The 23,552-nt window shown below is 29.6% G+C and overlaps 1 protein-coding gene across 1 annotated transcript in view; it reads left to right on the plus strand.

Moving 5' to 3' along the window:
• The first annotated feature begins 9,869 nt into the window (after positions 1-9,869).
• The window catches only part of LOC117173804 (neurexin-3-like), a 435,470-nt gene continuing 421,787 nt past the window's right edge, over positions 9,870-23,552 (plus strand). Inside the window, exons 1-2 of the mRNA XM_033362447.1 lie at positions 9,870-9,918; positions 10,132-10,199. Coding sequence (XP_033218338.1) covers positions 9,870-9,918; positions 10,132-10,199 — 117 coding nt within the window. The remainder of the gene's footprint in view (positions 9,919-10,131; positions 10,200-23,552) is intronic.

Genomic DNA, 23,552 nt, shown 5'->3' on the forward strand with positions numbered 1-23,552 from the left:
AAATTATAATAACTTAATAAATTTTTTCGAGGAAATAAAGATACAAACTAATTTCGACAAGCAGAGACGAGCAACAAGGCTCATATAACGAGAGAGGAGCTTTTATGTAATTTTCAGTTAACTATGAACCTTGGAACTTAGTCCATGTAGATACTGTGGCGTTATTCTGCAAGCACGCCTCCGCTGCAAAGATTATCGTGAATACTGCGTCTCTCGATAATTAAACGCATCCTTACAATCTCATGAGACAAATTTCAATTTACAATTTCACGTAACTTTCAATCGCTTTCTGATTCTCTTTAATCATAATTAAAAAATATATGGTTTCATTCTCATTAACTGTAAATTTTCACAAAGAACTTTTCAATATTTTATACTTTGTGACATTTCAACATTACTAGTATCTCAAAAGAGATCCATTTTTTTAATTTCTTGCTCTTGCGATATAAAAAATACAAAGAAATATGAAAAATACAAATACAGGCTCTACACTTGAACTCGCAGAATCTCTTGGAGACGAAATTTGTTATTTCTTAGGGGAAATTAGGCAGCGCTTGCATCATTTTTAATTAATTCTAGATTCTTGTAGCTTCTTGTCTTCTTTCGATATTCATAAAAAAAATGTTAATTTATGAAAAAGTAGGCACCGTGCGTCCGCAAAAAAGAGTTTTGAAGCTTATTAAGACGCGGTTTAAATCCTTTAAACCTCCCACTTCCATATTTTCCCATACTCCTTACCATACTCCTCCACCCTCACTCTAACCTTTGTTACCCTTCCCTGTCGCAATTTCTTCATTCCCTACTTCCTCTCATCACTTTTTTCAGCTAACATTTCCCTTCCCCTACTTTCCTTCCCCATCCATCGCTCCCCCTCCTCTACTCACCCACACAACTCTACTACCCCTCTCTTCACTTCCCTTCCAACCCTTCCTCACTTACAATCATTTCCTTCTTTTGCCTTCTTTAATATCCCCTCTACTTACTCTCAAATTATGTCCTACTTTTTCCTTCCTTCATTTACCCGAATTTCCCCTACTTTTCCCATGATTTCTCTCCTGTCGTTTTCCCTCGCCGCCCTCCCTCTTATTTCCGCTTACTATATCTACTCCTCTCCTCTAATTTCCACTTACGTCACATACTTATCTTTTTTCAATTGCACTAGCTTCTTCTATGATCTCGCCCCCATTTCCCCTCACTTTCTCTCATTTGTCACCACTAATTTCTTCTCACTTTCCTACTCACCTTCAGCTTATCTCATTTGATTTCCTTATTTCACCTCCCATAATTTCCTTTTACTCTTACTAGCCCCCTCCATCTCTGCTTTCTTTGATTCCTTTACCTTCCACAATTTATTTCTTCTCTATTATTCTCTCTTCTCACTTTCGTAGCTAACGCTCGTCTTCCTCTACTTTCCTTCTACAGCCATCACTTTCCCTCAGATACTGACCCGCACTATATACTAGCCCTCCCTCACTCACAATAATTTCCTCAATTTCTCGCTTCGCAATTTCCTCTCTTTTCATCTGCTTACCCTCCACTTATTTTTTCACTTTTTCCTTTTCCAATTTTCCCTCTTTTCGTCAAATGATTCCCCTACTTGTCCTCACTCAACTGTCCCTAATATCCCTTCTTTTGTTTTCTCTCACTGCTCCTCCCTTTATTTCCCCATACTTCATCTACTCCTTCTCCCCTCATTTCACTTCCCTTTCACTCGTTTTCTCTCGCATTCATAACAACTTTATAACTTTCATAAAAATCTAAACAACTTTTTGAATTTTTTTTTAAATCGAAAATGAAAATTTTTATCGCAAAAAAAATTAACAATCATACATTCAAATTTATGTTCAAACTATGCAAGATACGAAAAAAAATCTACGAAAATTTTGCACTTAAAAAACATCTATAAATTTTTTAAGGAAGCCTGGTTTTTATTTGATTCGTAAAATATGTCAATAAAAATAAAAAATAAATTAATTGTCTGAGTAAAATGAATAAGATAAGCGCGAGATAAGTATATTATCGAACGCTAATCGTGAGAAACAACAGTTGCACTCCCTAGGCGCGCTCAAACTTGCAAGCGAAGCTTCCTTGAAAGTTGAACTACTTTGTGAAAAAACAATTCTTTTCTTGTGAAAGATTAATTATTTTATTCAAAATTCATATCTTTTGTAACAAATTTTAATATTTTGTTGAAAATGACTTTTTTTGTTATTTGCATATCCACTTTATCAACTTCAAATGTAACTATTTTGTTTCTGATACAAAATTTATACTTATGTTTGAATATGCATTTTTTAGTTGAAAAATCAATTATTTCGTTAAAAAAATTTTTTGTTCAAAATTCATCATCTTGGTTGAAAATTCATTCGTCCCGGTTAGAAATGCAACTCCTTAGTCAATAAAATGTATTTATTTTTCTTTTATTATTTTTCTTTAACTATGTTTTGATGAAAATTAATATTTTGGTTAAGTATGACTGCTTTTTATTTTAAATCAAATAGCTTTGAGCTGAAATCTCAACTTTTATATTTTTTGCTTAGAATTTATTCATCTTTTATGACTGAATAATATTTAACTGCAATATATTAAAATTAATTTTTTATGTTTCCATCTTTCGAAATAAATAAAAATTTTATTTCTTTTGAAAATTGGACTAAAAAATGTTAATGTGATATAACCCAAAACAAGATAGATTTTTCATTTTCATACTTCTTACTTTTATTTTCAGAATACGAACTGCAATTATTTGTTCAGTCACATCTATTTCACTCATAATTTTCGTTCGTAGAAGAAAGCAATCTTTAAAAGTTTGAATAGGTCATCAATTTCATTTAAGCCATATTTTTTTATTCAGAATATCACATTACCAAGAATTATTTAGAACATATTTTAAACAATCTTGGAAAGAATTATTTTTTCAATGTCATTTTCATTCATACGAGATATGTTATCTTGAATCTTACGCAGGAAAAACAAATAGAAATTAAGTTTAACGCACAATCAGTAATCACGAAATTAGGTTAAAAAATCAGGGGCGTAGCTACCAACGTATCAACCGTATCAATGATACGGGGCCCCCGAGGTCCGTGAGCCCCCAAATGAGAATTAATGAATAAAATTATTTTTATTTTCCTAAAAAGAACCCCCCCTCCCCCAAGAAATTTTGATACAGGGCCTCCTTAGGGCTATCTATGCTACTGTAAATATTCCCAACGCGTAACTATTAATAGAGTTTTTTTTAATTTGACTTATTTAGAAATATTTTATAATTTCATTTCCTGTTGCATTTTTTAAACATTTTGAGCAAGGTATATTCAGTGAATTCATGAACTAACGGAAAATTTTAATACGGTATCGATTCTCATTAGGAATTAAAAACATGAATATTTCAGATCTGATAACACTTTATTATAACGCAGATCAGACCGGAGCTATAGCATTTTCAGAATTTAAACAAAAATGAAAATTTTAAGCGAAACAATGCACGATAAGAAAAAACACAGAAGAAGAAAACGTTTCTTTATAAAAAAAAAACCTGCAAGATTTTCATACCAACTTTTTGAATTTTCTTGAAAAATCGAATTTAAATATTTAAAAATCATTTCAGTAATATAAATTATTGGAAATGATACATTTTTCAGAGTAACTGTGAATAAAAATTGAATGCTAAATAAGGAATAAATATTAAAGTATTCATGATAAATAAATTTTTTACTTTATTTGGCAATATCTAAATAAGCAATCCCAGGCTGAGATGCAGAATTAAATGTAATATATCGTTGATATAATAGTGTTGCATAATGTCGAAAAGTTCGCATTTTAACCCAAAGAGTTTTAACAAAAGAGAATTCACAATCACCAAATTACAATCGTCGATGTTTGTACCTTTAATTGTAAAAGCTTTTTGATCAAATGTGGGGGAAGTATCAAGCCCGATGCGCAGCGTGAGGTAAATATACTATCAAGCGCGAAGCCCGAGATAAGTCAATTCCACAAGAGCTTCGTTAGCGTCACCAGAAGACTGTGCGTCCAAAAAATAAATTATCTATGGTATAGGACTCACGAAAGGTTAGTCTAAGATACGTCACAGGTTTTGTCCCACTATCGTTGGTTTTAAAGCGACGAAAAGACGTTTTACACAATGAGTGTAGCATACTCGAATCGCTTCGAAACCGTGTTTCTATGCACGCATCAAAAAGGACCCATAATGACTTTCTTAGGGGCTGCGCGCTATATGAGAAAGTCAATGGACTTTGTATGGAAGTAGGTGAAGCATTATAAAGAAGTAGGAAACATTGACGATTTGCCAGACAGGGGTAAGACGCGTGTGACCTCGCAAAAGGAGGATAAAATAATTATTAAACTTTTTTGAGAAGCACCCCACCTATAATTTGCGACAATCCCAAAAAGTTTTGTCAAGAAAGGGAGTAAATATAAGCCTACAGACGATACAACGCCGTATGAGATCTGCCGGCTATAGGAACCCGTTCATTTTTTGGAACGGATAAAAATTAAAAAAGGTAAAATTTCAGAATGGGTTATAATACATAATGGTAAAACCTAAGAATAGCGAACAGTCGGAAAGAGGAGTAAGTTGTAAATCCAAAACTCTGAAAGGTATTTATTTGGAAACCAAAGAAGCAATATGGGTAAAAATTCGAAAGCGTTAAAATTAGGAGGGTGAACAATTAGGAATAAGTAAATATACGGAGAGGGAAAATTCAAAAAACAGAAAAAAATTGGAATATTAAATAAATGCACCTATTAGCAGCTGTATAATTTTTTCCTTACGGTAGCAAACAAATTTCTTAATTTTTCTACTTTCAGAATTTTTCCTCTCCGTATATTTACTTTTTCCTAATTGTTCACCCTCCTAATTTTAACGCTTTCGAATTTTTACCCATATTGCTTCTTTGGTTTCCAAATAAATACCTTTCAGAGTTTTGGATTTACAACTTACTCCTCTTTCCGACTGTTCGCTATTCTTAGGTTTTACCATTATGTATTATAACCTATTCTGAAATTTTACTTTTCTTAATTTTTACCGTTCTGAAAAATGAACGGGTCCCCGGTTATTTATGGAGGAGCATAGCGCTAAAACCATTCTTGAAAGTGGAGCACATTGAAAAGCGACTGGCATGGGCGAACGAAAATATCCAACGCGACTGGTCAAACGAAGTGATCACAGATGAGTCGTCGTTCTGGACATGGCTCCGTAACCACGTACGTGGTCCGTACGCGATCTATCATTCGTCCAACGCAGCGTTAAGCATCCAATCAAAGTCCATGTGTGGGGTTGCTTCTGCAAACTGGGGTTTGGCATCTTGCATTTGTTCACTGGCAACCTCAATGTCGACATGATGCTTCGAATCTATCAGACGGCTTTGATAAAGTCTACAGAGAATTGGTTTGGGCAAGGAAATAGAGAATGGATATTTCAGGAATACAACGACCCGAAACACCGCAGCCGCCTTTGCAGTCAGTGGAAAGAGAATTTGTGGTGTACAATGAAGCAGAAGCTTCATGGAAAGCGTATCTTCAACATCAAACAGCTGACTCGGCATCTGCGTGAGATTTCAAGATCCTTACCCTGCACTATGGCCGAAAGTTTGGTGGAAACTATGCCCCGACACTGCGAAGCTATAATCGAGAATCATGGGGACTAGACGCGATACTAAGTAAATTCATCACAGTTTAAATACTCTTTTTTGAACCTCTGTTGCTGATTTTAATAAAATATCTTTTTCTTTAGGAGAAATCATGATGATGCTTTTTCGTGGAACTGACGTAAATATATCATAGAGCGCGAAGCGCGACTACCGAAAGTCGGGCGCGATGATAATGTGCCCGCGCGGTAGGCAGATTTTTTTCTTTTGAGAGAATTGTTAATATGACTGGATTTTAAACAAAAAGATACAATCGTTTATATTAATTTGAAGGAAATGAATATAAACAACAAGAAAGTCAAACTCTTTCAAACTTTGTAACGCTTAGTAAATGAATGGCATAGTTTTTCTCTCATGATTAAATAGAAGCATTACTAGTGAAAGGAACGTCGTTCACAACGTGTGGAACAATTATAATACTTTATCCGAAAATACTTATTTTCAACAATTTAAAGAAATAAAAGTTTTGTTATCAAATTATTTATAACATTGAAAATTGATTGTATGCTTTCCGAATGTAAATGTCGTATCTAATTAAATTAGAAAAAATTGGTATTGAAAACGATATTAACTATTACTTTTTGAGAAATTAGGCCAATATTGTCGACTTTCTTAACACTGTGATTCATTAATGAACAATATTGTATTTAATGTGATTGAAATTTTTTAAATTTCATTCATTGTACTTGAATAGACAAGAAGGCGCAAGGAAGCTTGTAATTTTTAGATGCTCATACTTAAAAAAAACATTCAATTTCAATTTTCAACCAGAAAAATAATTAACCAGGAAATTTATTTATTAGAATAATAATTGTTTAGGTAAAGTCTGAATTCTGTGTTTCATCTTTTAAATTAAGTGTAAAAGTTCTTGATTTCCTTATCAAATTTAACTTATTTGACCATTATAATATTTAGCTATTTCTTTATAAAATTTGGTAATATTTTTTATTATTTTTTTATATTACATTACCTGGCCAATGTAAAAGTTGTATGATTGTTAAGCCAGTTTAAAACAGAAAAAGAAATTCAGACCCAAATGTGCCCCAATAGTCGACATCTCTTAAACTTACAAGATCTTATTATATTTCTCATCAGAATCCTTCATTTAATACAAACATTCCATTAATAAATACACAAAAAACTTATCACATTCTACCTCATTTATTTTCATAGCCTTTTTTCATGGTTTTTTTATTTTGTTCTAAAACCAAAAGGGATGTTTGATTGGCCACAATTCGTGGAGTACAATCGCCCGAAGGCAACAGGGACCTAAGTACGACTCTGTTTACCAGTCGTAAACCAATGATTCCATGCACATACAAAGGTAACAATTTACTGTCTTTAAATATAGGGCTTGAATTTAGTACCATTTTTCCATTTACATGATAAAGAACTAGGTTTGTAAACTCCTATTTAAAATTTTTTAAATGCAAATAAACGATAAAAGTGCCCTGTAATTATTTTTTAAACTTTAATTACTGCAGTAATTAATTTTTCAATTATTATTGTGTTTCAAGGCTAATAAATTCATGCATGAGTACATTTACCGAAATAGTCCTATCTCCTGATAATAACATGTTTGCATAAATTGTTTAAACAATTTATTATTGGTTTCCGAAATTTTATCTTTGAATAGAGTTTTTTTCTGAAATTTTCCACTTTTTGTTCTTCGCTTCCCGAAAACCGTTATTTAAACAATTTTTAAATAATATTCTTCTTGAAAAATGCTACAAAACTGCGGGATTTTCTAAAAAATTTAACTTTATGTACTCTTTTCTCTTAAAGAGAGGTAAAAATTAATAAGATTTCAGAAATATAATTGTTTAAACAAAATATTATCGCTTATAACTCTCATTTTCTCTAATAATTACAGATAGCTGCGGCTTTATCTGAAATATTCAACTTTTGTTCCTATTTTCATTTAGTGAGGCAATAATTAATAAAATTTTACAAACATTATTGTTTAAACAGTGTATTATTGTTTATAACTTCTCTTAAATCATTGCTAGAAAGCTGTAGTTTTTCTGAATTTTTTTATTTTCTTTGGTCCTTCAGTTAGAAAAAAATAATAAATAGGCAATAGAGTGAATCCTTTTTAAAGCTATCTCATTCTTCTTTGTAAATATATTTTTCTGAAATAAAACAGATATTTAAAATATGCTTCAAATTTTTTAAATGCGTGATATCAAATGTGTATTTTCCTTCAGGTAGTTACTTAAAGCCTTTTTGTTTAAATAAATATCATTATTAATATAAATTATTAGTTCCTAACTAAGAAGTCACAGAAAAGCTGAAAATTTCAACAACAAAACAATGAATTGTTTAAATGATTATGTTTATTAACTTGCATTAATTATGATCTCACTGAATAAAAATTGAACAAAAATATGAAAGTTTTAGAAAAAACTACTACTATCTGAAATTACTATAGAAGAAGGCATTAACAAACAATAATGACTTCTTTAAACAATTATTTTGGTTCAATTTCCGTAATAATTACTACATTTGTAGTAAATAGTTAACGAAAAGTTGATGATTTCAGGAAAAACCCGATAATCTCCAACATAATTCAAAGGCGAGAATATTTTTTTTAATAATCATAAATTGTTAAAAAAATTATTTTCCTTAACATGAATTAATTATTACCTTACTCCAATTAAAAAACGTGGACCCACAGTCGAAAATTTTAGAAAAACCCGCAACTATCTAATATTAATATAAGAGAAGCTAGTTATTTAAAATAGTAGTGAAATAGTAGTAAACAAAAAGTTAAAACTTTAAGAACTGCATCGATCTAACTAAAAATTTGAAAATAAGTTGAAATTTGTTGAAAAAACTACGACCTTCTAACTCTATTCTAGAGAAAAAGCTAATATCAATAATAATTTTGTTTTTTAATTTATTTTAACATATATTTGTCAGTAGAAAATATTATTTCATGTATTAGAAAGAATTGATATTTGAAAAATGTAAAAATAAAAAAAAGAAACATATTAGTTTTATTGTGGATGCGAACCGAAGGTGATATGCATGAAAATTCAAACAAAAAACTTAGGCCACCCTAATAATCCAGGGTTCGAATCTTTACATCTAAACTATTTTTTCCTTCATCGTCTCCGTTCATAAAATTTTGTAAATGATCAATATACTCAATTAGTTCAACATAGAACACAAAAATGTCACAATTGAATACTAAAACTACTAAAATACTTCGTTTTATGAAAATTTTGCTTCTTTAATGGTATATTTTTGGTTGAGAATATTAGGATTTAATCAGAAACTTTTGAGTTTCAGCCTGGTAAGACCGTCATGATATGAACAAAAGTCGAGAGCAGGTTAAGCCCGGGATTCAATAAAATGGGTTTTTGGGGGTGGGAGATTATCTTTTTTTTTATTTAGGTCTTGGTCGTATTTTTTATGGGTCCAGGGCCAGCGCTCTTGCTGCTATAAAGCCACACGAGAATGACAAGCCCTTGTATAATAGCAAATTTTTTTGTGCGTGTACGTTTATTTATCGGTGTGGCGAAAGTAAAAGCGCGGTTCACACGCGAGCGCAATACTACGAGAATCATTCAATTCAGCCCGAAAATTTATCGATATTTTAGTCTGTCCCAAGAGAAAGATTCGTAACTAGTTTTCCGCACAAAGTATCGAATTTTTATTCGCCCTAGGTTTTGCAAATAAAAATAAAAGAATAATAAATAATATTCCAAAGTTGAGCAGCTATTAATACAGATTTATAATAGACTTTTTTATGTAGCTTTAGAGAATATGTTTCTCGAAATAATACACTTAACTAGGAAAAAATTGGATGCAAAAGTTTATGAATCAATTATTTACTTATTTTAAATTCAGCAATTGATTTTCCTCTAATTCAGTTGTGAAATTAAAATAGTCACTTCTCAAGTTTATTAATAGATTTATATGAGGCTTATTTCCAACAATGTGACCACTGTAAATCCCACTCATTTTTCACTTTTCCGTTGAATAATCAATTTTTTCTAAATTTATCTAAGTTAAATATATTTAGTGAAGTTTTCCAATTTTTGACGGCATCCTTTAGAAATTGCAAACAAAGCAGTCGCAAAATGTCTTGTCACGTACTTGTCCCAACCTAAGAATCTGAAATAAAAAATTGGGAGTTCAACCAGGAGGATAAAACTCTTTTGAAGCTGTGAGAAGACGAGGGGTGGTTTAGGCATAATGGAAATATGGACAGATGAAGAATTGGAAGTGACGATTATAGGTAAAGGTGAGACATTGATAGATTACACAGACACACAACAAATAAAATGTCTGCAACCCAAGCTAAACCACCATAACTATACTTTTTGAAGGTCGCTGAATCTTAATCCGGGGTCAGTTTGACGCTATTACGTTAGAGTAAAGTTCAAGTGAAGGTCAAAATGAAGAAAACCATTAGTTCGGAGACAATCAAAGATTCGGTGAAAACCTCTGCTGTCAGACGTTCTTGGGGTAGCTGAATCTGAACCCGTGGTCATTTTGACTGCATCGGAGCAGGATGAAGATCAAGTGAAGTTCAAAATGAGAAAACACTATTAACTCGACGTGAACTACTGCGTTAAGAAAATCTTGGGATCGCTAAATCTGAGTCCGGGTTCATTTTTACCTTATCGGATCGGGATAAAGGTCATCCCAAGGTCAACATTGAGAAAACAATGAAATCGAACTTATAGGGTAGATCTTGCCTCGGTTGCGGATTAAGCGGTCCCAAAAACGTCCAAGAATAGAGGTTTTCTCTAATTCCATATTTTTCTCAATTTTTACCTGGATATGACCTTCATCCCAACCTGACGGAATGAAAAAATTAACCTGGATTCAAATTAACCGAACGCTAAACTTTTTGAAGTAGTGATTTACATTGATTCAATGTGCTTTTTTTCTCATTTTGACCTTCACTTGACCTTCATCCTGACCTAGGTTGGTTAATCTGACCCTGTATTTAGATTCCTTGACCCCAAAAACGTATAAAGGTAAATTTTTTCTCCGATTCAATGGTTTTCTACATTTTGACCTTCAATTGATCCTGACATTGACCTGATGGGTTCAAAATTACCCCGGATTTGTATTCAGTAATACAATAAGCTTAGAACACTTCCCGTTAATGGCGACACTAAATTGTTCAAGCTGGAATCGTTACAGCGGAAAGAAGGAGAGTACTGAAGAAGGGAAAGCAAAAATGGTTAGATAAGGGAGGATAAGTTGAGAGAATTTAGGGAAAGAATGTAAAGCGAGGAGATTAGGGTAGGGGCTCCGAAGGGAAAGATGTGGGCATGTGTCTTGTAAAGCGAAGAATAAGCGGAGAGTAACAAGAAGTCGAAAGCGTGTGTGAAAATGTGGATAAAACGGAAGATAAAGAAAAAGGAATATAATAGAAGGGAGAACAAACACGAAAGATTGTTAAACGACAAATGATAGTTGAAGAAAACTAGGCGGTGTGGTATAAAAAGTGATAAGGGAAGGAAATGCATGGGAGTAAAAGAGGTGTAAGGAAGGGCATAACTAGGAAATCGAGATGGATGAGTGATCCCGTTACTTTAAGCAATTATTGTAATAAGTATAAAATGCGTTTTTAGGTGAAAAAAGGTGATTGATAGAAGCGGAAGAAGATAGAAATGAAAGAATGAGCAGGGAGAAAGTAAATAGAGTGATAGCGAGGCTTAAATGAAAGAATGCAACAGGATAAGATGAGCTAAACAAGGCTTTGAGGACAAAAAGTTAAAGGACTATAGAGGAAATACACTTATGTCAATGGGCTATAAAATATATGTGGGCATACTTAGAAAGAGACTATAAAGAAGGTAGCAGAGAAAGAGACCATTCCACACAATTGAACGGACTTCAGGAAGGGGATGGGGATGATAGACAATGTCAACATACTCAATTATACAGTAAGTAGAAACTTAGGAAGGAGGAAAGGGACATTAGTGGCCATAATAATTGCTTTTGAAGCAACATTCGATTTCAAAAAATAGGAAGGTGTTATAGCTTATTATGAAAAGGAAAGGTATGGGTAAAGGTTTGATCAAGATTATAAAGGAGATTTAAAAAAAAGCTAAGATAAGGGTCAAGGATGCCCATTGAGCCTACTACTGTTCAGTCTCTTGTTGAAAGATTTAGGGGAAAAACTGAAGAAAAAAGAAAAAGGGGAAGTTGCTGTAAAAAATAAAACTTTACGCCTTGGCGTACGCAGACAATGTAGACTTAAACTTACTAGCAGATGTCGAGACAGGGATGAATTTCATAATGAGAGGTTTAAGGGGTATGTGAAAATGAAAGACTTAACTCTAAATGTTAGTAAAACGAAGATACGTGGTTTAGGAAAAAGAAGGTTAAAGAACGATTGAAAGATGAGTATGTGGATGTTTGATAAGTTTAATCAGTACTAAGTTACAAACTAAAAATTTAGGGATTGGAGGAGCACAAGAGTGTAGAAAGTCTGGTCACTATACAGATGTAGAGAACATTTTGTAAAGTATTGAAAACTACTCTACACGAACCAAAAATATAAATGATTTTATACATTTCAAAAGAAAAAAATAACAATCTTGCCTTAAAACATTGTTTCGTTCCTTTAAATTGTATATGTTCATAAAAACTGTGATGCCTGTTTAAAGTATTTCATAGATAACATAATAGAAATTAATTAGATTGTGCCTAATTATTGTTCTAAAGGTCCCAAAGAAGTCAATTTGTAAGTCATAAATCTACATCAATTTCTCGAAACAAGCTCTTTCATCGCTAATCTTGTAACCCGGCGAAACGCCGCGGCACGCGCATGAAAATATCTCTGGTTATAGCCATAAACATTAATTAAGGTCATTTAATTGTTATGAATTGCTTGAGCTTGGCAGGCCTGTTCCCTAGAGTGCGATTCATATTTTACGATATTGTACCACTGTTGAGATAAATTTTGTTGTCTTATTCCTAAGTTTCTACTTTCCTGATTTTTAACTGCATGGAACGAATTAGTTTATTAAAAATGTAGTGACTTTTTATTATAGTCTTGGATAGGAGAGAAATTAAATTAAAATTCCCAATCGTCCATATTCAAGAACATGGTTAATCATCATCTGAAAATATGCTATCAAACCACGTCGTACCAAGTCCTATGTTGAACCTCACCATGCCCAAACTGAAAATTTTTGAACTGAGTGTTTATTTTTTTCCTCCTTGCATTCTCAATTCTTTTATTTTAAACATTTGTAATTGTCAGTTTTCTTATTATTTTTATAACATGAAATATATTCTCAATAAACTTTTAAAAAATGTTATTTTTCAATTTTCGTCCTCAAATATTTTGCTTTGAATAGGTATAACGTTTTTTATTTCTCATCTTTTTATTACTTTACAATTAAACAATACTTAAAACTAGAAGCTCTTTAGCTCTAAGATTTTGATTGGAATGAAAGTCAAATTAAAAATATTTAAGATGATGTCGCTGAACCTTGTATTATGTAATATGAGGTAAAGTTTAATTTATTGTAATTGAATAACTTTTTCTATCAAATCTAAGAATTAAATAATAATTTCGATCAGAAAATAAACCCTTGTCATTCTCCGATCAAGGAAAATTCCCAACCCAGCAGATACCCATTAAAAGTATAAAATCACAAGCAATATCACTCGGTAAACAACGCCACGGGCAAAAACAAAAAGGAAACGCGCAAAGTGCGTGGTGTTACGGAAAACGTTTACTGCGCATCTGTAGTTTTCAGCGACTTTCGACGTGCTTCATAAGCCCGCATTCTCTATTCTTTCATTACTCATTTTCCAGCTTGTTCTTCACAAATCCATATAATAGATCAACTATTTGATTAAATCCCTTAGCTGATAAATTATTTGTCTGTCGCTTAAAATGCAGAGAAATGTTTATTATTTCTCATAAAGGATCGCTTGGTTTTTGAAATACTTTTTTATGAGAATTAGTAGACTTTCTCCTGTCATTTAAAATTTAAGCGATTATATTTTGCCATTTAACAATCACGGGTTTTAAATATAAATATTTTATGATAACGACTACAAATACATGAAAAAAATTCGTAATCATTTCAAAGTTTTCTTCTGATTTAACAAAATCTGAAAAAAATTTCAACCTGAGTATTTGTATCTAAACTTGAAATTAACGCAGAACTTTTCTGAATTCAAAGCATGGAAGGATGATTTTCAATAAGTTTACCACCTTAACGCAAAATGATTTTCTACTTTCCCTTTGTATTACAATTTTTTCTAAAATCATTTGTGTTAATTGTAGTTTAATAATTAATTTAGGGTCTCCCCACAAGTTTTCAGTTTGGCCCTGTTGCACTGATATTTTAGGACATCACTCAAAAATAATTATTTTTAATATATATAATGCTGGGTAGAGTTGTTAATTTTATAATTACAAATATTTCAGTGTAGTTAAACATCAATTTATCAATGTTGTTTCTAAATAACAGGAAATAATTATCAATATTTTTGCGCAATACTTTTTATAAGGTATTCCGAAAATGCCCAATATTAATTTATCATTCTTTAAAATATAGACGTATTTTTAAAGACTGAAGTAAAAATAAAATAAATCGTGAAAATATATTTTAGGCGCATTTGGCATTTGGTATTCTAAAGGTTTCGCACCTATTTAATCTAGCTTAAAGTGTATGGTCTGATGCCACAAAACCTTTCACATTCCACTCTCATATGTTTAACAAGTAAATACAAAAAGTTAATTATAGAATCGTATAGGAGTGAATATAAGGAAAAAATATATGAGAACCCACTTATACGATTTTTCAAAACTCTGTTTTTATTTTGTCTATCGAAAGAAAATGAAGATCTACATTCGTTTTTTTACTCTTTTCATTGGTGGATTGCCTTGATTTTAAATGTAAGTAAAATAGAAAAGAATATTATAATATTAATAGAATATATTTCAGGTTCAAAAAGTATTGACCTAATTATTGACACAATTTAAACCACCCCGGCGGAACATTTGACCACCCTAACGGAACATTCTTCCACTCCAAAATCTTCTTGGTCCATCACCTGTAATTGAACAACCACATGTACCAGTACAGGAACCACCCCAAGAACTAGTTCATAAGGAACAAAATCATTTGGTAGATACGATTATTCGTGATAGAAGTTATCAAAAAAGATTCTAAAGGCTTCTGCTCTCAAAAAATCGCTTTGCCTAATGAAAAAACAATATTGATATTAAAATTGTGCAACATGGAAAAATAAGACAATTATTTAAATTAACGCTTTCTTACTATTTCTTTTTTATTTTTGAAATCCTCCACAGACAAGTGTTTTGATGAAAAATCATTTCTTTTTGTGAATTTTTTTTGTAGAAATGTAATCTTCTTTGTGAAAAATCATATTTTCATGTTAAAGATACATCTTTTTGGTTAAAAATTAATTTTTCTATCTGAAAATTTTTATTTTTCGTTTTGAATTGAAAATTTATCCTATATAAGTTCAAAATTTATTTTATAGAAAATTGTATTTTGTTGTTAAGTCGTTTCTTGACTTGCTTGAGACAATATATTTTTGAGTCAAACAAATTCTATTTTTCTTATGGTGTCAAATAAATATTTGTTCAATCTAAACAAACATTTTGCTGATTGATCCGAATGAACTTTTTCAATAAAAATTGGTCTTTTTCGGTTCAACATTCAACTGTTTTCTAAAACATTGAACTTTTCAGCTTGAATACTTAACTCTTTAGTTAAAACTGCATCTTTTTGGGCGAAGAATTAATCTTTTTTTATGAAAATTAATCTATTTGGTTGTCATTTTTTAATGGAAAATTGATTCTTCTGGATTAAAAATTCATCTATTGTTGTAGAAAAGTCATCTTTCTTGGTTGAAAATTCAACTTTTGGGGTTCGAAATTCCGCTTTCTCCTAAAAAAATCGGTCTTTTTCGCCTAAAAATTAAACTGTTTGGGAAAATAAAATCTTTATTGTTTGAAACTTGAAACATTTTATTGAAAATTTATTTTCTCAGATTGAAAATTCAAAGATTGGATTAAATATTCAACTATTTTGGTAAACATTTCATTATTATTTGAAAATTTAACTATTATATTGAAGTCATATTTTTAGATCGAAAATGCAAGTATTTTTTGTTAAAAATTCATCTTTTAGAAAAATATCCTTTCTTGGTTTACGTAAAAATAAACTGGTTGGTTTTTAATTCAACGTTTTGGTTAAAAATTAATTTTTTCTTTCTGGAAATTTATTTTTTTTATTGAAACTTTATTTCTTTTAGTAGCAAATCTTTTGAGTTATAAATTCAACTATTTTTGTTGAAAATGCAATACGTTTCGACTTGAAATTTCACAAATTTAATTTGTTTTATTTTAAATTCAATATGTTTTACAATAATTTTATTTAAAAGAATTTATTCTTGCAGGGTGATATATGTATATTGGTAAGATATCAAACATGGCAACCAAGAAAAAATTTTAAAAATATCTTGTTTCCATAGTTTTTGCGAAACTGCTTTTAAAAGAATGTTAATTTTCAACATTAGCATTTCCATCTATAAAAAAGCTCATTATTTCTCTTAGACCCTATTTTCTCATTTTACACGAGGAGAAAAATTACCAAAACATGCACAATTATTTAATAACTTCAGAGAAAGTTTCAAAAACAACTTTTATCATTTTGAGCGAACAAAAATAGTGACCCGATCTCAAAGAGCTAAAAAATGTGCTCATTAGCCATTTCTTTGATTTCACGTTGCTTGTGCAAAACATTAAATTACCATACACACGAGACCGAATACTTGAAAATGAGTGCCTGCTAGCTAGTAATAATACCCTTGTATGTAATTTGCCCTTAAGTCGGCACTTTGCCGAACCAGAGCTAAACCTCGTTTCACTTATTCTCGGCAAAAAAATATGCTTTGATTTTTTTCACTCTTTAGAGAAAAAGTCATCTCCGTATAAAAATTCGAAAATGCAAATGCGTACCAAAAGAGTCGGGACAGAGGAGAGATGGACTTTTAAACAAACTTTCTAGTTAACCACTTAATTAACTAAATATAGGTCATCTTCTGAATGAAACTTCCGGCCATTTTGAAAAGACCCTTTGAGCAAGGAAAAGTGTACAGGAAATATCCTTTCGTGGAAAAATCTTGGTTGCTTATATTTTCATATCTTTGAGAAAGGAGTCTAGAATTCTGAAAAGAGGTTCGGTATAAAAAGAGAGAAGTCCTTATTAAAAATATTGTATGTCTCATAATTTCAACAGACGTTTGCATGGCTACACTAATAAAATGCTTGAATTAAACAGTAAAATTGGTTTGAAATAATATCGTTGAAAAAGACGAATATTTTTCTACAATTAAAACAAGAATTTTTTAATTTTAAGAATTTTATCATTTGTTTAGTACAAGTTTTTTATTTAAACCAAACAATTGGCTTTTATTAATTAATGAATTTGTTTAAAATCTGTTCATTTCAATTTATATAAATGTATATGGTACTAACCTAAAATTCAAAACGGTCGCGTACTTGAGTTTTCGGGCTTTACTTAAGATATAATTGAATATTTTGCAGCTAAATATTTTTCTAACCTCCGTTCTTTGTAAAGATCATTATGAAATCGATCATGTTTTCTTATAAATTTTATTTATTAATTTTTAATCAAGAAATGAAAAGAACAAATAGAGATTCCAAAGGAATCTGTATTATCATCAGAGATAGTTATCATCAATGAGTGTAGATATCATTTCACGATTGTGTTGATTGTTATTTTTCACGGATTGTGAAATGATATCTACACTGAATAATGGTGATATCTCTGATAATAATAAAGATTCCTTTAAAATTACTCGTATCATAAACGTAACACTTGGCTTGAGATAGCGTTTATTTCTGAAAAAGATTCTTGTTTGGATCTCTCTAATATCATAATCGGAAAGCAGCCGGCCGGCAATCGGAAGTTCTGTGGTTCGATTCCCAGTTCAGCGAAGAGAGGATATCTTTTTTCATAAAAAATTTGATTTCAAAATTAGAAATCAACCAAAATTATACACTAATATTAAATAAGCGTTTTTGCTTTAACGTATATAACGATTAATACAATTTAAAAAAACATCTTATCGAGTTTATAATTCATATTAATGAAGAAAGCTACGTTTTTAGATTGGTTGTAAAAAAAGATTTCTTTCATTTAAACCAAATTTGTAATTGATGCTATAAAAAAATATTAAATATAAAAAAAAGCTTTACTTCATTTAAACAAGATATTTATTTAAATTAACCAAAAAGTTGCTCAAACCAAATGTGAGACTTCGCACTCTTTCGCTGTCGCCTCTTGTTTCAAGAATTCTTCTTTTGGCCCCATTTCCAATAAAATTCCGCTTTTTCTTTTTTTTAATAATAACTGAATTGATAGAACCCTTGAGAAAAAAAACAACTATTTTTGGCTGAGAAGTCATTATTTTTTGTTAAAAAGTCTGCTATTATATTTTTGGATCCAAATTCATCTCGTGTGATGAAGAATGCTATTATTATTTTAAAAAACTGTCACATAAGATTTAACTATTCCATTATTAGTTGAAAACTTCTCCATCTTAGTTCAAAATTCAATTAATAGTTACAAAATTCATGTATGTTGTTGGAAACTTATCTTTTGGTAAAAAATTAATCATTTGGGTAGAAAATTTGTGTTTGAGTTTAAAAATCAAGCAATTTGCTTAAAAATTAAACTATTTTGTAAATGTTAATTATTCTGTTCCAAATTTCACTATTTCATTAAAGTTGTCTTTTTTTCATCGAAAATTCAACTATTTTGTTCATGAAATGTAATTCCTTTTTTTTTTTAAATTCGATCCTTTGGTTGAAAATACATTTCCGTAGGTTAAAAATTTAATTAGTCTGTAACAATTTTTTTTTAATTCTACTATTCTAATAAACACATCTTTTTTTGGAAATTAAACTATTTTATTGAAAATGCAATATGTTTTAACTTAAAATGTTATGACATTAAAGCGTTTCGTATTGAATTCAATTTGACATCAGAATTAATTTCATTTCAAGAATTTATTCTCTTATTTCTGTGAGAAACACCATATTTTCCCTTTTTTTAATTATTCTTATTTCATACTCTTTTATCGACAACTGAACTCACAAATAACGCAGAAAACATGAACCTCAGTTTATGGACGGCCTCTATGTCTGGAAATTCTGAGTCTGTTGACTGAGTTCGAATCACGGTCGAGGTAATTTTTTTTTTTCAATATTTATTCATATAATAACGATATTATAGTTTTTTCTTTTTAAAATATTAATTAGCATGTATATTTAATTTAGTCTTTAAAATCCGAATTTCTATTAACCTACGCACGGTCTTATTTCCATTGGTCTCTATGATACAGTTTTTATTTATTTTTTAGAAATATTTTAACTTATCTTTTTTGGAATTTCTTGACAGATTTGAAAACAATAGGTATAAAGACAAGTTTTGTGGAGAATCATGTACTGTCTTAATGAGCAAAACACCGGAATCTCGAATAATCCAATTAAGCTAAGCGCGCGAATTCGTTCATGGATCCTCCGTTTTAGTCGTTCCGTTTAGTTCCGTTCTGTTTAGATAACAATCAGCATTGTTTTGTGTCTTTGCATCTTTGCTCTCTAGCCACAAAAATAAGTTTCACTCAAACAAAATCGATTAAAACAATTAATACTGTGAATAGGAAATAAATATTCAATTGAATCAAGACCCTTGTATCCTACGCACTTTTTTCAACTAACTTATTTTTGTTAAATTTATTTCGTGATCATTCAGAAATAGTGTAAGATGATTTGGAATATAAGAGAGGGTGGGGGTAAAAACTTACTATTTTTCTAAATTAGCAAAAAATTCCATTTTTATACGAAAAGTTGAATTTTTGACCAGAAATGATTAATTATGAACAAAAAATGTAAGGGTTGTAACAGTCAAATTAAATCAAAAAGACAAATTATTGACCAAAGATATTTCAGACAATAAAGAAAACAATGTTGTGCAAAATGTTGAATTTTCAAGCCACAAAAACGAGCTTTGTACAAAATAGTTGGATTTGTAACCAAAAAGATCAATTTTCATCTAAGAAGATTGTTTTTGTACTGAATAGGGCCAATTCTCAAAAAAATATACAATTTCCGATAAAATATTTGAATTTTAAGCCAAGAGGATTATATTTCTACAAATGATACAGATTTTTAACCAAAACAGGAATTTTCAACAAAATTGTTTAATTTTAACACGGTGAGACGAAATTTCTACTAAAAGTATGAACCATCAACCTAAACAGACGAATTTTCAACAAAATAAACCATTTTCCAGCCAAATACTTAATTTTTTAACAAAGAGAAATAATATTCTACCAAAAAGATTAATTGAAATTTTTTAATTTTCAAATGAAAAGATAAATTTTCAGCCAGAAAGAATTTTTTTCTACCAAAAAGGACGAATTCTCAATAAAATACATCATTTTTTAACCAACTATTTTCAACTGAAATAGAACAATTTTCAACCAAAAATAGAATTTATAAATTTTCATTAAAAAAAAAAACGTTATTTTCAGTGAAAAAGAAAGAATTTTCTACAAATCAGTTGAATTTTCAATTAAAAATTGTAAAGTTTCAACCGAAAAGTTAATTTTCAACCGAGAAGTTGAATATTAAACTTCAGAAGATTAATTTTCAACAACCTACTTAAATCCTGAACTAAAACTGAATAATTAAAAAAAAATTATTATTCCTAAAAAAACGATACAAAAGAAGAAGAATTTTTTAATGAATATCAAACCTGAACCATAAACGCATTTTCTGCCAATCAAATGAGTTTTTAACTACAATGATGAATCTTCAACTAAAAAATTGAATTCGTGACAACAAACAGATTAAGTTTTAACTAGACAGTATTATTTTCGACAAAAAAATTATTTTCTACAAAGAGATATGAATTTTCAAATCAAAAAGAAAAAAAAATCAATAAAATTATTGGAATTTGTAGCCAAAAGGATATGCCAGTTCCTGAGGAAATTATAAAATTGTGAATTTGTAAAACTAACTATTATAATTATTAAGAAATTTTATTTTCGAAAACTATTTTCATCAAGGTTCTGCGTTTATTTACTTAACAGGTTTATGAGTCATATGTCCATTCGCTTCCTAAATTAAGAATATCTTAGTGAAATAAAGAAAAATTAGATAATTATTATAATAAATAAAATAAATAAGATCTTAATTATTATGTTTAAATTTTTTATTGAATCGCAGACATGGAAATATGTTGAGGAAGAAAAAGTTTAACTTGAGAAAATGTATATAATTTGTGCACACTGCTAAGACAAAAGATATCATTTTTTTAACTACCCCCAGAGAGAAATCTACCCCAAATATTGATATTATAAGCTCTACAATTATTTCTCTGGTACTTAAATTAAAGGAGATTAAGCTTTCTCAATTTCAAAATCATTGAAAAATTGGGCAAATATTAGCTGTTATATATGTTTATTTATATTTATGTTATTTTGCAAAGTATCATTTTAATGTTATATTCTTCATTTATCTATGAAATGTAATAATAATCATTTATATGCTTCCTTGTAAATCAGCTTCTAATCTAACACCAGTTCAGATTTCTTGAATTCTGTCTTAACAACCAGAAGTACTTGTGAAAGAGGGATTTGCTAAATTCATAAAGCGGTGAGGTAGTAAACATTTGTTACTTTAATGTATTCGCCTCTGTTCTACAATTTACGTCTTCATACCCACCTCAATGGCATAGAACGCTCATTTACGTACTTTGACATTTTCTCATTTACAACTTCCAATTGCCCCCCCCCCCTCTCTCTCCCCTCTCTCTCTCTTTCTTTTTCTCTTTCTCTCTCAAAAGAATTCCTACAATCGTAATTTCGTTTCAGAAATCTTTATTACTCCTTGTTAAGAATTTTCTTGTCGCAAGACTAATTTCATATATTTTTCAAATTCTTTAAATTCCGAACGCAAGTCAAACTTGAATTCTTAATCTATTTTCAATACCATTCTCAACATTACCTACATTTCATTTATTAATTAACATTTTACTCTGGAAAAAATGCCCCATTTAATTGGCTTCAATGAAACGATAAACTTATAGAAAAAAATTATTTCACGAAATTACTTTGTTAATGAATAAAAAATATAAATGAAGATTAATTTGGATGATTTACACAAAAATCAACTATTTGTATAATTACTTTGTATACAAACTTTGCCAAAATAGTGTTGACATTTTGATACCATTTTTTTAATTAAATTAAAGCACTGGTAGAAAGCTAATAGACCAATTTTTTAAAGAATATAAGGTTGATGCCTATAATTATAACTTTAATGTCATTGTTTAATTTTTTCTATTTTCATTTATTTTTTTGTTTTATAATTATAAACAATTTGTGAAAAATAATGAAAATTTTGAGAGGATAGTGAAAAGTAAATTCAATTAACAATAACGTTAAAAAATAGTGCTGTTTGTTATTACACTTACATAACAGAAATAATTCTAATAATATTTATAATGTAAAAATTTTATGACTTTACATTTACTGCTTTATCAACATTTTAATAAATAAATTCTTAATCAATGAGTTTTTTTCATAACTAAATTTATTTGTCTGACCAAAAGTAATTCACATATGTCTTTAAAGGCATTTATGTACTTTAAGCATTATTAGGAATAAATAATGTAAATTTTTAATAATAATTCATTTAAGGAAATGTCCCAAATGGGTATTTCCTCGTAGAAAAAATTTTGTTATTCTTTAATTATTATTCGAATAATATTTCTTGCGATGATTAATCAACGAAGTTAATTACAAAATAATTCATTTGATCGTTATAAACATTATTTTAAATGGGGTATGAGATACTAAATAACAATCAACAGAATTTTCAACATTAATTTCTATCAAAAAGTATACTTCCGGCAATTCGAAACAAATTTAATTACGTGTGTAGAACAGGGCAAAATTAACTCTTTTTTTTTTAAATTATATAAATTAACAACAATAACAAATAGCACTATGTTGCGAATGCTAGTGTTAATTGCATTTATTTTTCACTATCTCCTTAAATTTTCATTGATTTTTTATTATTTGTTTAAGAAAGTTTATAAAATATCAAATTTTATAAACTATCAAAAATAAATACTTATCAATAATGAGCGAAAAATACAAATGTTTGGTTGAAAAATCATCTTTTTAGTGAGTAAAATTAGTTGATTGAAAGTTGAACAATTATGTTAAAAATTGATTATTTTGGTTAATCATTCAGCTCTTTGTTTAAAATTTTAACTATTACATTTTTACAAACTTAATCGTCTTGATTAAAAAATCATATCTCAGGTTGAATGTTCAACTCTTTTGTTGAAAATACATATTTTTTTGACGATTCATCATTTCAGTAGACAATTTTTTTGTTTCGTGGAGAATTTAACTATTTTATTGGAAATTCGTTATTTGTTTTGTGTTTAGCATTATTTCTCTCAAATGAATAGGTAAATATTCTATTTTTAGTTGAAAATTTATATATCCTAGGTGAAAATTCAATTATTTTGTTAAAAATGTATGCATTTGATTAAAAACTTATCTTTATTATCGAAATTTCACCTTCTTCATTGAAAATTTATCCTTTTTAGTTAAATGTGCAATTGTTTAGATGAAAATTATTATTTTTGGTGTGGTTTCAACTATCTTTCTGGAAATTTGTTGTTATTGGTTGAATTTAAATGTTTTTTATTTTGATTGAAATCATTTTTAGTAAAAATACCAACTATTAAATATTTCCTTAAGAATCTATCTTTTTGGTTGAAAAATTGACTACTTGGTTGACTTGGGAGACAA

The sequence above is a fragment of the Belonocnema kinseyi genome, chromosome 5 (genome assembly GCF_010883055.1).
Source record: "Belonocnema kinseyi isolate 2016_QV_RU_SX_M_011 chromosome 5, B_treatae_v1, whole genome shotgun sequence".
NCBI classification, from domain to species: domain Eukaryota; kingdom Metazoa; phylum Arthropoda; class Insecta; order Hymenoptera; family Cynipidae; genus Belonocnema; species Belonocnema kinseyi.